General features: G+C 43.0%; 1 protein-coding gene across 1 annotated transcript; it reads left to right on the forward strand.

Moving 5' to 3' along the window:
* The first annotated feature begins 413 nt into the window (after positions 1 to 413).
* On the forward strand, positions 414 to 10,625 carry LOC126064923 (zinc finger protein 19-like). The gene is made up of 5 exons (XM_049864443.1): positions 414 to 428; positions 2,032 to 2,096; positions 5,306 to 5,432; positions 5,938 to 6,051; positions 9,561 to 10,625. Exons 2-5 carry the CDS (start codon positions 2,061 to 2,063, stop codon positions 10,322 to 10,324), a joined length of 1,041 nt encoding a protein of 346 aa, XP_049720400.1. The 5' UTR covers positions 414 to 428; positions 2,032 to 2,060; the 3' UTR covers positions 10,325 to 10,625.
* Positions 10,626 to 15,109: the final 4,484 nt, after the last annotated feature.

Raw genomic sequence — 15,109 nt, forward strand, 5'->3', positions numbered from 1 at the left:
AGTCGGTTCCCAATCATAGCCACCCTATGGGACAGGGTAGAACAGCCCCACAAAGTTTCCAAGGAGCGCCTGGTGGATTTGAACCGGCGACCTTCTGTTTAGTAACCTTAGCACTTAACCACTATGCCACCAGGGTCTATGTTCAAAGGAAAGAATTCCCAACTACTAGAGCTAATCCAGGTTGGCCTTTTGCTTTCCCAGTCCCGCCGAAGGCTGAACGGTGGTCTGCCACAGGCTTCTGATTAGGAAGGACCGAGAGAAGTATCCCGGAGTGGCCGCTTCCTCCTCGTAGGTGGTTAAAAAAAAAAAAAAAAGAGCAAAAAGCGGGAGAACCAGCAACACGGTCCAGCTTCCTAGAGAGGAGACACCGAAGGGCCAATTAGGCGCGATGAGTGGTGACGCACTTCCGGAGCGCAGCGCCGGCGGAGGTGAGTGCGGGGTGGGAAAGCTTGTGTTTGCACCTCAGGTGAAGTTGGGATGGAGCTGGTGTACTGCTTCCCAGCGCTTCTGGGAGGCCGAGCCCGGGGAGCGAGCAGCGGCACCCAGGAGAGTGGGGGCGGGCGGCGGGTGGGTATCCCGCCCTTAATTGGAATTTCACTCCCCAGCTGCGACCGCCTTGAGAAATGGGGTCTGTGGATGTGGGCCGCCGCGTGAAGGTGGCCGTGTGTGACCGACGCAACCATAGAACCTCTCGTTCACTTAGTCCGATACCTTTCGAGCACCTACTAAGTGCAGTGTTGTTCTAGGTTCCAGGGATGCAGCTGTGAATCAGACAGACCCAAGACACTTTCAGCCTAATGAGAAAGTCGTATGTTAAGTTCGATCGTTACTCTCTCCCGCACCACAACTTTAATGATGCGCTGTTGTGTTTAGGCTGAAGGCCGACCTGCGTAACGTTCGGAAGGCCTTGCATGTCGAGTGTATTGCAGCTTCTTCACTCTTGTCTGGCAGCACACTTCCCCTTAGCTCTGATACAGCCTCTTTGGCCATTTTACTTCTAGGACATGTTCTTTCAGCAAAGGTTCCCCCTTGACCTAGTTAATTCCTCTACTTAAATGTCCCTCGACTAGGGCAACTCACCCTGGTTTCTGTGGCACAGCCTACCTCTTTAGGTTTTTCAGACCACTTTATGCCTCTTTCCTAGCACTTGACAAAGTTGTAACCTCACAGTTGTTAAAAGAGAGAAACTGAGGCCCAAACTGAGATTCCTCTGAGTGTATAGGGGCATTCACAAAGGTCACTGACCAATGTGAAATGCATCCAAGAACAGATGGAAATAATGTAGAGACAGATAATCATAAAATCGCAGCTTCCCTCTGGGACAGGACAACTGTATAGCCATGAGGTCGTTTGAAGTTTATCTTCTGCAAAGAGTTTGACTTTAGGCAATTTCAGGTGAATGGAGGCCACAGAAACGAATGTGGCCTGATGTCAGCTAATCTCAGAAAGGAGGGCTTGATTTCAATCAGTCATGTTTAGATTAGCTGATAGTTAATTTCCTACTCCGTTTCCTCCTCTTTTTAAAAATGTCATTGTAAGTAGCCTGCACTGAGCCATTTGTTTTTTAGAAACATAATCGTCTCCCTGTATGCATACAGAATAACCGCTCAAATAAACCCTATATACTTTAACTTATTTGTGCTTTGGATGTATTTTTTAACAGTTATTTCAGTACAAGTTATAGGAGAGCAAGAATTTTTTTCCTTCAGTGTTTGAACTCCTAGTGCCAACCACATTGCCTGTCACAATATGCATCAAAAAATACTTAATGAAGAGGTAAATAAATTTGTAATTCCAGTGTGACATACTTGGTATAAGGAAAGGGAAAACATGCCCAGCACATCTGATTTAATTTGGATCCTCCTGGATATTAGATATTACTTTCAAATTGAGGTCTGAAGGGTGAGCAGGAGTTGTTTAAAAAGGGGCATTTAGTAAATGATTGCTGCTGCTGTTATTGGCAGGTTTGTTGGTTCAAAGGAAAGCCTTTCATTAGGCTGGGCTCACTCTTGGTTCTCTTTGCCTCTTCAGCCCCTGCCCTTCTCTGAAAGGGAGCCCGGATGACAGCAGCTATGACCCTGAAAACCCGGCACCAGGTGAGCTGTGGATCCCTCAGGTCAGCCTTAGATCTGATTTGAAGGAAGTGGGCAATGATAGGGACGATTTTGGCAGGCCTTAGAGCCAACATAGTAGGAAGACCCCTATTAATTACTTCCATTGGGACTGGATGCTAGGGAGAGAGAGAGCTGGTGGTGAGGACCTGAGCAGGCAGAGACCCCAAGGTCCATGAAGTGGTGAATGGAGACAGCTGGAGAGAGTGTCCTGGGAATCAGAAGTGCATCTTCCTACACTCTGAGAATCTCTGCTGAGCCACAGGGTCCCCAGGTCCAGTAGTTCTTCCCAGCAGAGGGATCTGTGTGTATGAGGGACTCAGGGCGGTGATGTAGGTTATCCAGTATATAGAGGGAACAAGGTCATAAGGTTCTTGGGGGTTGAGGAAGTGAAGGCAGAGGAACCACAGGCAAAAGATAGGAAATAGGGGGTAAAAATGGTACAACCACTGTGGAAAATGGTATGGTTCTTCCTCAAAAAGCTAGAAATAAAAATACCTTATGATCCAGCAGTCCTATTCCTAGGTATATATCCAAGAGATGTAAGAGTAGGGACATGAATAGACATGTGCGTACCTATGTCCGCTGCAGCATTATTCACAATAGCAGAAAGATGGAGACAATCTAAGTGCCCATTAATGGATGAATAGATAAATTGTGGTACTTACATACAAAGGATTATTATGCAACTATAAAGAAAAGCAAGGAGTTTGCAAAACATCTTATACATGGAAAATCTGGAGGACATTATGCTGAGTGAAGTAAATCAATCACAGAAGAACAACTGTTGTATGGTCCCACTATAATAAAAAGTCAAGACTACATATATACACGGAAAGCGATGTTCTTTGATGGTTCCCAGGGATGGGAGGGGAAGGGAGGAGGAATCACTTGTCTTTTTTTTGAACATTTCATTGTTTAGGTGAAAGTTTAGAGAGCATATTAGTTTGCCATTCAACAATTTATATGCAGCTTGTTTCAGGAATTACATTCTAGATAGTAGACACATGTTATTTTTGGTGATCGGAAAGGCAATACCATGGATGGGTGAAGTCTGCACAACTTGACCAAGGTAAATGAAGATGCTGAGAAGTACACAAGACAAAGGGATAATTTTGGTAAATGCCATAACATATACAATTTTGCAACAACAGTATTAACAATCAAAAAGTATGTGTATGGTTACATAGATATGTATGCATATATGTGTATGGGAGGGCATATGCGAGTAAATGCACGTGCATGTATAGTCGTATGTGTAGACATGTGTATATATGTGTGTGTGTATATATATACATATGCACACACGTATATATTTATATATGTTTGTGTGTGTTGCATACGTATCCATATATGTAACAGAGCACATAGGGGGCACAGTCATGGAGGCTTCCTAGGCATTTCCAAACAACTTGTGGGATTGGTTTACTGGGTTAAAATGCTTAGGACCATAGTCTTGTGGGACAAGTTAGTCAATTGGTATAACATAGTTCATAAAGATAATGTTCTACATCCTGGTTTGGTGAGTAGTGTCTGGGGTCTTAAAATCTTGTAAGTCATGATCTAAGATACAAGTATTGGGCTGTACTTGTTTGGAGCAAAAGACAATGAAGGAAACCAAAGACTCAAAGAAGAAACCAGTCCATAGGACTAATAGGCCACACGAATCACACAGCTTCTTCTAACCAGAGACCAGAAGAACTAGATGGTGCCTGGCTATCAGTACCGACCGTCCTGACCGGGGACACAACAGAAGGTACCAGAGAGAATGGGAGAAAAATGTAGAGTAAAATTCAAATTCCTAAAAAAAGGCCAGACCTACTGGACCAATAAAGACTAGAGGAACTCCTGGGACTATCGCCCTAAGGTACCCTTTGAACTTGGAACTGCGTCTATCTCTGGAGGTCGCCGTTCAGCCAAATAATAGATTGGCTTATAAAATAAACAGTACCACCTATGAGTAATGTGCTGCCTTAAACAATCAACTAAAAACAAACCCAGCAACTATATGAGACCAAATGGTTAATATTTATCCAAAAACAAAAATGAGACAGCGAGGAGGGGGAAGGATGCTATATCAATGAAAACAAACGGAATGAAAATGCTGACAGATTGCGAAAACTGAAACTTATGTCACGGAACATTTTCTATAAAAATTGTTAAATGGGAACCTAATTTGCAGTGTAAATTTTCACCTAAACCCAAAAACCATAGCCAGTGCCATCGAGTCGATTCCGACTCATAGCGACCCTGTAGGACGGTAGAACGGCCCCATAGAGTTTCCAAGGAGCACCTGGTGGATTCAAACTGCCAACCCTTTGGTTAGCAGCCGTAGCACTTAACCACTACGCCACGAGAGTTTCCAAATTTTCACCTAAACACAATAAAATATATATATTTTTAAATTCCATGGCAAGGAAAAAAAAAAATAGGGGCTTATACTACTTGTTCTCTGAAAAGGGGGCAGAAGTTGGGGGTTCAGGATCAAAGAGGGAAAGCATTGGTCAAAGAAGAGCACATAAATATCTTTCTTGTGAGTGAGTGCTGCTGGAGGTACTTGAGCAGAGGCAGCATAGGCCTACTGTTTTGGAGTGGGTAGGTGGCCTAAGAGGGTTCAAACATCTGATGAGGGTTGTTACAGGAGACCGAGGTCTATTTGTACAAACTATGCCTCTGTTCTTAGTAGGTGGGAATGAAGATTGAGTAGAACGGCAGGTGTGGGAACACCCCAGGGTTCGGGGTCAGTGTCGGGAGCAGGATGGATGGGCTGGGCCTCCGGTCAGCAGGCAGGTCCTGAGATGGCACCAGTGAGAAGGGCAGTTGGGGGCCAACTGCTTCTAAGTGGAAGATCTGAAAGGCTAGAAGGGCATATGCAGAAATGAAGAGGCTTGCTTCAAGAAGGTGAATTCCTGAAAAACTTTCTCTGTTCCACTTTTCTATGATGTTTTCCTGCCCTTTGTAACAGTAAATCTTCTGTGCATATAGAAGCTTCTCTGATAGTGACAGGAGTTTCAGATTTTTTGATTGTAGATGTAGTCATTTGTCTAGTACTCATGTCCACATCCTTTCACCCTTTCTTCATGTCCTACTCCTCACAGGACCCTATCCCAAGCCCTCATACTATCCCCTCTGCCCCACACTCTGGCCCTGAGCCAGAGAATTGGCTCTGGGACAGCAGGAATCTGTTGTTTTAGGAGGTGGTGACCTTTGAGGACGTGGCTGTGCACTTCTCTCGGACAGAGTGGGCTGGCCTTTCTCCCACACAGAGGGCTCTGTACAGAAATGTGATGCTGGAGAATTATGGGAACTTGACTTTCCTGGGTAAGGCACTTTCTTTTTAGGACTCAAATCTATGCTTTCTGGTTCCTTCCTTCTTTTCTTCTTACAGGCTGGGGTGTGGTGTGGTTATCCTCCACTGAATGGTGGCTCCAGGGCTGAGACTAAATGACCAGCCTCAGAGGCTGCTGAGTAGGGAGAGGTGTCAGGTTAGTTTGGTCCCAATGTAGGGAACTGGTGTTCCTGGTAAGAGCACGGCCCATTCTCTAAGAGGCTCTGCTTGTGTTTCTAGTGCCAAAGACAAGTTCTCAGCTTGTTGCTACCCTCCTCATTGTCTAGAGAAGGGTGTGACCCCTTCCCTGGGTTTGCAGATGCTTTGCAGGATTTCACTGACTTTCCTACTCTTGAGTGGAAGTCACAAATATTCAGTTTCCTCTTGATCTAAATCTCTTTGGCTGTCCCCAGTGTTGAGTCCTGAGACATTTGGGTTTTCCTTCTTTTGACACTGCAAGCACAGGGCTGAAAGATGCCTTTTCTTCTCCCTTTTCAGGATACCCAGTTCCCAAGCCTTCTCTGATCTCACTTCTGGAGGGAGGGGATTTCCCTTGGGGCCTGGAGACACAGGATGATCTACCTGCAGAGCAGACCAGAGACATCTGTAAAGGTAAGCAAAATAGGCTCAGAACCTGCAACTGTAGAGCTTTCCAGAGCAGTGTATTTGAAAATGATTCATGCTGGGCAAGATTTGAATAAAATAGATGTTTTCTGCTCATGGGTAGAATTTGAAACCTTTCCCACAAATCTTAACTCTTACCAACATATTATCACCTAATACCTCCTCCGTACAGTTTGTGAATCCATTGCTCTTTCTGAGTTTTAATATGGCCTTAGTGTCCCTCCATCCTTGGATAGGAACAGTTTTTGAGTGTTTGCATGTGCCAAGCTTTGTTTAAGAAGCTCTGGAAAGAAGTCTGCACACCAATGTTCATTGCAGCACTTTTCATAATAGCCAAAAGGGGGAATCAACCAAAGTGTCCATCAACAGGTAAATGGATAAACAAAATGTGGTATATACACGCAATGAAATATTACTCAGCCATACAGAGAAATGAAGTCCTGACGCATGCGACAACATGGATGAACCTTGGAAGCATGCTGAGCAAAGTAAGTCAGTTGCAAAAGAACAAATACTGTATGATCTTACTTAAATAAGCAGATATGTAGAAACCAAAGATTATTAGTGGTTGCCAGGGATAGGGAGGGGGAAAGAGGGAGTTTTTGCTTAGGGAGCAGTGAGTTTATGTTAATGATGATAGAGAAACTTGGAGAAGGGTAGCAAGAGTAGTTGCACAACTTGAAAAATGTAATCAATGTCACTGAATTATGCATGTAGAAATTTTTGAATTGGCCTATGTTGTGTATATTTTCACCATAATAATAAAAAAAGAGAAGACAGCCTGGAGGATTCTGGTTATGGAGACAGGTGTAAAGAGTTACAAAAGAGAACGTGTTAAGTGCTATTGCTGGTATATAAGCAGTGGGCTGTGGGAGCACAGCAGAAGGAGGGATTGGAGTGAGTTCAGTGGAGAAGTTTCCGATTTAGTAGATTACAGTGATTTCAGATGGGGACAAAAAAGGAAGCTAGTCTTCCCTGAGAAAGGGAATAGATGATCCAATAAATCATGAAGGATTTAGTAGGAGAACCACCTGGAGAGCATGTTGAAAAATGGGTATCTCTGGAGGGCACTGGCAAGCTTTCTTCTGTCTTTTTTAGTAAGCTGTGCAAGAGTGAGAAGCTTAAGACTAGAAGCCAAGCAGGATTATATTTTCTTAATTTTCTCTATTTCTGTTATTAATGTCCCTTTTAATGTGGAGCACATGAAGTGGGGCTAATTCAAATTGAGTTGTACTGTAAGAATAAATCACATACTGGATTTTGAATGATTAGTATCAAAAAATGTGGATTATCCCAATACTTCTTATACTGATTACATTTTGAAATGATGATATTTTGGATATACTAAGTAAAATAAAATATATTATTAAAACTTATTTCACCATTTTCTGTTTACTTTTTCTAAATGTGGCTACCGGAATATTGTAAATTGCATGTGTGGTTTGCATTTATGGCTCACATTTTATTTCTCCTGGGTAGCCCTGCTCTACTACAGAGCATACTCATAAGCCGCCTTACTTAGCCAACCATGGATAAACATCTTCAGTGCATCTTACTCAACCAGCCTTGTGTGGAAAGTCTAGATCACAGAGATCACAGAGCATATGGCAGACCTAAAGAGCTCTGTCCTAGTTAACTCACTGCAGGGAACGGGAAATGAGAAAACAGGCAAACAGACTTGGGGCAGGAGCAATGACCCTTACCATAGTGACTTTGCCACTAGTGACAGAGGCCCATAATTGCTGCGTTTTACAAATATTAATTTGACAAAATATATGGCTTGATTGGACTGAGGGGGAAATGAAAGCATAAAAACCTGTTTTATATATATATATTTTTTAATTTTTTTGTGCTTTAGATGAAAGTTTACAGAACAAATTAGTTTCTCCTTCAAAAATTTATACATAAATTGTTTTGCGACATTGGTTGCAATTCCTGCCATGTGTCAGCACTCTCCCTCTTTCCCTTTATATTCCAGGCTCCCTGTGTCCATTCATCTAGTTTTCCTGTCCCTTCCTGCATTCTCCTCTTTGCTTTTGGGCAGGTATTGTCCATTTGGTCTCATATACTTGATTGAACTAAGGACCAAGATCCTTACGTGTGTTGTTGTTTTAGAGGCCTGTCTAATCTTTGGCTGAAAGGTGGACTTTTAGATTGGCTTCAGTTCTGACTGAGCAGGGTGTCTGGGGGCCATAGTCTCGGGAATTCCTTCATTCTCTGTCAGACCAGTAAGGCTGGCCTTTTTTTGTGAATTTGAATTTTGTTCTACATTTTTCTCCCATTCTGTCTGGGACCCTCTATTGTAAAACTTATTACATTGTTGTTATACTGCAGTTAGTAACTTTGAGGCCTCCACTAGGGTAATGACAGGGTAACATAGGGACGGAAAGGATCGTGAGGAGTGTGTGGTAGCACTGACAAAGCTTAGCAGTGGAAACGAGTCAGATAACATAAGGAAGTCATGGTATAAGAATAGCTTTTATGATGAAGATGACACAATAGATTTATCACATGAAGTTTGAGGGTTCTTTGGGACACACCTATCTGGGTTTAGCAGGCTGTTGAGAATGCAGGTCTCTAACATGGGGATGAGGTTAGGCCTGGAATTGGACAAGCTGTCAGAAAGTCTGGAAACAGGCAAATATACGTAATGGTGTCAAGGACACCTTCAGTCTATTTAAAAAATATATTTGTATCTGGGTTTCCAGATTTTATGGCCACCCTGTATATATGGGAGTCTTCTATGTCAGTAGTTCTCAACCAAGGGTGATTTTGCCCCCTAGGCACATTTGGCAATGTCTGGAGACATTTTTGGTTGTTTAAAACTGGGCCGGGGAGTAATGCTGCTTCAGCAGGGATGCTACTAAACATCCTACAATACGCAGGACACTTGTCTACAGCTAAGACTTATCTGGCCCCAAATGTCAGTGGTGCTGAGGTTGAGCAACCCTGCTCTATATAAAGGTCTCATGTAGCTGAAATTGCCCCAGAATAGAGTTGTTTCAGCACTTCCTCTCTGCTCTCCCACAACCCAGTGCCTTCAATGCTTAGTGTCTCAGGTCTTTTGGAAAATCTGTAGGATGTGGAATCTAAACAGACAAACAAAAGAACAGCATGTTCATTGCTCTTACCTCCTGATAACTTTTATTTTTGCCAGTGCCAGTGTTTCCTCTTGTTCTTAGATCCTGTGTCCCTTCTTCCGAAAGCATTTTCAAGCACTTAAGTACTAAGAAGTCACAAGTTACTAGGTATATATTAGGCATACATAGGAAGTAATCATCTGTGTTGAAAGTAGAGTGACCTGGGGTTCAAAATCTAGTTTCCTGTTCCACCTCTACCACTTTCTGCCTCTGTGATATTTGGCACTTTGATTTCAATAGCTTCCTATTTCTGGCAGGCTACCATGGAGATTGGAAAAGTAATCTCTAAAGCCCAATGCTCTATTGTTTCTAGTGTAATTCTCAGGTGACGTTTGTGGTTTCTCTTTCTCATGTCAGACGCTGAAATCAACATTGACAATGAGTCCACATCAACACAGGGAATCTCTGGAGAGAAAGACATGATATCATGTGGGCTGCAGAAGAGTGTTCCTCAGGGAACTGACCTTCCGGAAACATGTGAAGTGGAGAGGCATCAGGAAATCCCCACAGTGAAAAGTATTAGAGGAAAGTTTGGGAGAATCCACTGTGCAGGGAAACCCTTCAGATGTGACGAGTGCGGGAGATGCTTCAGCTCTTTCTCTTACTATGTTAGACACCAGAGAGTCCACACTGGGGAGAAACCCTATCCGTGTGAAGAATGTGGGAAATCCTTTAATGAGAGTTCTTCATTAATTCGTCATCAGAGAATCCACACCGGAGAGAAACCTTATCAGTGTGAGGAGTGCGGGAGAGCCTTTAATAATAGCGCAAGTCTGATCAGGCATCAGAGAATCCACAGTGGGGACAGACCCTATCACTGTAAAGAGTGTGGAAATGGCTTCCCCAGTAGTTCTGAGTTGGTTAGACATCAGCGAATCCACACGGGGGAGAAACCCTATAAGTGTAATGAGTGTGGAAAAGCTTTCACTGTTAAATCAACATTAAGTCGGCATCAGAGAATCCACAGTGGAGAGAAACCCTATGAATGTAGCAAGTGTGGGGAAACCTTTAGGACTTCCTCCCAGCTGTGTCATCATGAGCATGTGTACCCTGGAGAGAAGCCTGTGTTGGACCTTGGTTCGTTTGACCTCCCAGCATTTTTTACTCCTTTTTCATGGTAATACTGCCCTACTCTGTTTTTTTTTAATATATCTATCACACAAGTTTTGCGAATTCAACTTTTTACAGGTGTACAACTTATTGACAGCAATTAGAATAACCAGCTGTGCAACTCTACCCTTAATCAGTATGATATTTCCATCACCTTTAGACCATTAGTCCCCTTTTCCCCTTCCTCCTGCCCCTGGTAACCACTAATAAACTTTGTTGTCTATACAGTTGCCTTTTCTTGTCTTTTTATATAAGTGAGGTCATACAGTCTTTGTCCACTTGGAATTGACTTATTTCACTCAGCATGTCTTTCAGCTCTGTCCATATTGTAGCATGTGTATCAAATCTTAATTTTCTCCTACTGGCTGAGTAGCAGTCCCTTGTATGTGCGTACCACATCGCCCTTCTCTTTTGGGAAGCCACCCTGCCCAAATTTAACAGTTCATGTCAGTTTAGGTGGGGCTCTATTCCCCACTGCATGGTGGGACATACGGCCTAGACTGGTCCATCTACACTGTTCCCTCTGCCTAGCCACAATGATGGTGACCTAAGCTTGTCCAGCCAAAATGGATACTACCAAAACCAAACCCATTGCCATCGAGTTGATTGTGACTCATAGCAACCCTATAGGATAGAGTAGATCTGCCCCAGATGGTTTCCAAGGCTGTAAATCTTTATGGAAGCAGACTGCTATGTCTTTCTCCTGCGGAGCAGTTGGTGGGTTCAAACTGCTGACCTTTTGGTTAGCAGCTAAGTGCTTAACCACTGCACCACCAAAAAAACAAAAAACCCAAACCTGTTGCCTTCAAGTCTATTCTCAAGATGGATCCTAGGACCATATAAACCCTACCAGGAAGTAACATGCCTTTCTGCTAGACTTGGATGTTAGGCTTGATCCACATGAAGGATGGGAACGAAGCCAATCCTGCAGATGACAGACTGAGATGGAAAGAACTAAACACTACCTCTGGATTTTTCAATAACATGAATCAGTAAATTTTCTTTTTTTGCTTAAGTAGTTTTGATTTGGATTTTCGGAGGCATTTTAATGTCTCAAATGTTTCAGAGCTTTCAGAGGTAACATAAACCTGATTTGGCATCATTGAGTCCATTCTATAAAGAAACCTTTCATATGTGTGATGTGTCAGAAAGGATGTAGCAATGATTTTGATGGTTCACACGGTTAAACCCTTAAGTATTGTGGGAAAGCCATTGACACCCAATGAAGCCAAGTCAATGTGCAGGTATCCCAAGTAGGTGGAAGTTACAATTTAAGCTCTGTAATGGAAATTTCAAGTTGTTATAAAACTAAATATCAGTGACTATTCTGTAGAGAAGAACCCAGTGAGTTCGAGGGACATTTCAGGGGCAATCAAGAAAAAGATGACCATGAGGTGGTGGTAGTGCATGATGAGCCCAAAGCGAGGGGCAGTACTTGGACAGGTTTGTGTGTGAGGGAAGTCCCTCACTGCATAGGGCCTTTGAAAGGCAACATGTGGGGAGTAGGAGGGGCACCACTCAGAAGGGGAGAAGAGCAAGGGAACTTCTTGGGGAGAGAGGGACTGAAGAGCAGTCTTAGGTGTCTAGGTGATACCAGTCAGCAGCACCATGGAGAGCTGTGGGTCAAGAGAGCTCCAAAGGGCAGCAGTAGCAGCTTGGGGCCTTTTATGGCCCTGGGATTTATCTTACCCATGGCTAGCAGGGAAACCCTAGTGGCGTAGTAGTTAAGTGCTACGGCTGCTAACCAAAAAGGTCAGCAGTTTGAATACACCAGGCACTCCTTGGAAACTCTATGGGGGCAGTTCTACTCCGTCCTATGGGGTTGCTAAGACTCGGAATCGACTCAATGGCAGCAGGTTTGGTTTTTTGGTTTGGTTGGCTAGCAGGTGTTGAGTGTAGTTTCATGGGGTATGGAAAGCAGGCAGACTCTAAATGGCTAAAAATGTGCTAATGTGGGCTATTTTAAAAGCAATTGGATGTGTAAAAATTGGAGCTTGGCACTGACGGGCTTTTGAACTAATAGGTCCCAGCCTTCTGTGAAGAAATGAACAACATAGGGTCAATATACAGAGTCCATCTTTGGTTCATTTACATAATAAAGATGAATGTATTAAATAGAAAAGACTTTTAAAAGTTTTTATTTCCTATTTGGTTTCTAATGGGAATGAATGCTTCATGTTATATCTCTTTAGCTCTTTCAAGATGATATTTCTTTTTTCACCTATTTAGGTAATTAATTGGGGGCAGTGGTGGTTCAGTGTTAGAATTCTTGCCCTCCACGCAGGAGACTGCGGTTTGGTTTCTGGTGAATGCGCCTCACATGCAGCCACCACCCATCCACCAGTGGAGGCTTGCATGTTGCTAAGATGCTGAACAGGTTTCAGCGGAGCTTCCAGACTAGGAAGAAAGGCCTAGAGATCTACTTCTAAAAATCAGCCAGTGAAAACCCTCCAGATCACAATGGTCCAATCTGTAACCGATTATGGGGATGGCGCAGGATCAGGCAGTGTTCCGTTCCCTTGTGCATGGGGTCATCATAAGTCAAGGGCCAACTTGACAGCAGCTAACAACAAAATAACAGCATATGAGTAATCATATTAATGTTTTTCTTAATATCAAGCCATCATTATGCTCTTAGAATTTTAGTTGGATATGGTGTTTTAAATTTCTTTAAACCCTGCTGGATTATATTTAATATGCTTAGTATAGTGACATATGTATTCATAAGTGTGATTGCTCTGTATTTTCCATTTTTCTCAAGATCTGGGAACTGGATTATACCAGATTACTAAAAATAGCTTGGAGGCTCTTCTTTATCTGTGCTCCAGAACAGTTTAATCAGCCTAGCAGTTATCTGTTCTTTGGAAGCTTGGGGGAAAAAATCCACCTGTAAAGCTGTCTGGGCCACATGCTTTTGTTGGGGGTAGAGGTGGGGAGGGGTGTCTAATAAGGGGGCTTTACCTGGCCCGGGTCGGCAGTTCGAATCCGCCAGGCGCTCCTTGGAAACTCTATGGGGCAGTTCTATTCTGTCCTATAGGTTCGCTATAAGTGGGAATCGACTCGACGGCACTGGGTTTGGTTTTTGGTTTTGGACCTGGCCCATAGAGGTGGGGGAGACTTCTGTGACTAAATGACCTTTAAGTTGAGATTTGAAGGATGACTAGGACACATACATTTAGATGCTGGACAGGCACCAAACACTCAGTATTTGATATTGTATAATATTGTATGATATTTATCACAAATTGTATGATTCCATTTATACTGGATTTCCAGAATAGGCAAATTTATAGAGACTGAAAGTAGGCTAGTGGTTGCGTAGGATTGTGGGAGTGGGGACGTGGGGGGATATTTTCTACTGCTGCTGCAACAAATTACCACAAGTAGCTTAAAACACAAATTTACTATAATTCTGGAGATCAGAAGTCCAAAATAGATCTCACTGGGCTAAAATCAAGGTGTTGGTAGGACTGTGTTCCTTCCTAAGGCTTTAAGGGGTATCTTTTCCCTTGCCTTTTCCAGGTTCAAGAGGCCATCCTCTTTCCCTGACCCATGGTCCCCTTCCTACATCTTCAAAGCCCAGCAATGTTGGACCAAGTTGTTCTTTCACTGCTGTCTCTCTGATTCTCTCTTCCACTTCCCTCTTCCACTTTTAAGGACCCTTATGATTATACTGGGAAAGCCCTGAATGAGGCAGTTAAGCGCTCAGCTACTAACTGCAAGTTTGGGCACCCAGAGGCACCTGGGAAGAAAGCCCTGGCAATCTGCTTCCAGAAAGGTCATAACCATGAAAATCCTATGGAGTGCAGCTCTACTGTGCAATACATGGGGTTGCCAAGGGTCAGAATCGGCTCAGTGGTAACTGGTTTATGATTATATTGGGCACACCTGGATAATCCAGGACAATCTCCATTTTCAGATCCACTATTAGCAATATTTGTTTTTTCTGCAACCTCAATTCCTCTTTGTCATTTAACTTAACAGTCACAGATTCTGGGGATTAGGACTAGACATCTTAAAAAGGGCATTATTCCGCCTACCACAGGGAAAATGGGGAGTGACTGCTAATGGGTATGGGGTTTCTTTTTGGGGTGATGAAAATGTTCTAAAATTGATTATGGTGATCATTGCACATACTAAACGCCATTGAATTGTATACTTTAAATGAGCGTTTTGTATGTGAATTATATCTTAATAAAGCAGATGTATGTCCATTTTATAAGGAGCCCTAGTGGCATAAACGGCTAAGTGCTTGGCTGCTAACTGAAAGGTTGGTGGTTCGAACCCACCCAGCAGCTCCTTGGGAGAAAGACCTGGCGATCTGCTTCCATAAAGATTATAGCCAAAAAAACCCTATGGAGCAGTTCTGCTCTGTCACTTTGGGTTGCTATGAGTCTCAATCAATGGCACCTAACAACAACAACATATCCAGTTTATAATATCGTGGGTATATAAATCCATTATATATTACAGTCATAATATAAATACATCTGTATATATATATATATTTGTATTTCTAAACCAGATTCTGTAATCTTCCTGCTTGAAACCAGCTCCTCTTCCTGAATTTTTAAAAATAATATTTTATTGTGTTTTAGTTGAAAGTCTGGAAACCCTGGTGGTGTAGTGGTTAAGTGCTACAGCTGCTAACCAAAAGGTTGGCAGTTCAAATCTGCCAGGCGCCCCTTGGAAACTCTATGGGACAGTTCTACTCTGGCCTATAGGGTCGCTATGAGTTGGAATCGACTCGATGGCACTGGCTTTGGTTTGGTTTAGTTTAAAGTCTACACAGCAAA

The sequence above is a fragment of the Elephas maximus genome, chromosome 21 (genome assembly GCF_024166365.1).
Source record: "Elephas maximus indicus isolate mEleMax1 chromosome 21, mEleMax1 primary haplotype, whole genome shotgun sequence".
NCBI classification, from domain to species: domain Eukaryota; kingdom Metazoa; phylum Chordata; class Mammalia; order Proboscidea; family Elephantidae; genus Elephas; species Elephas maximus.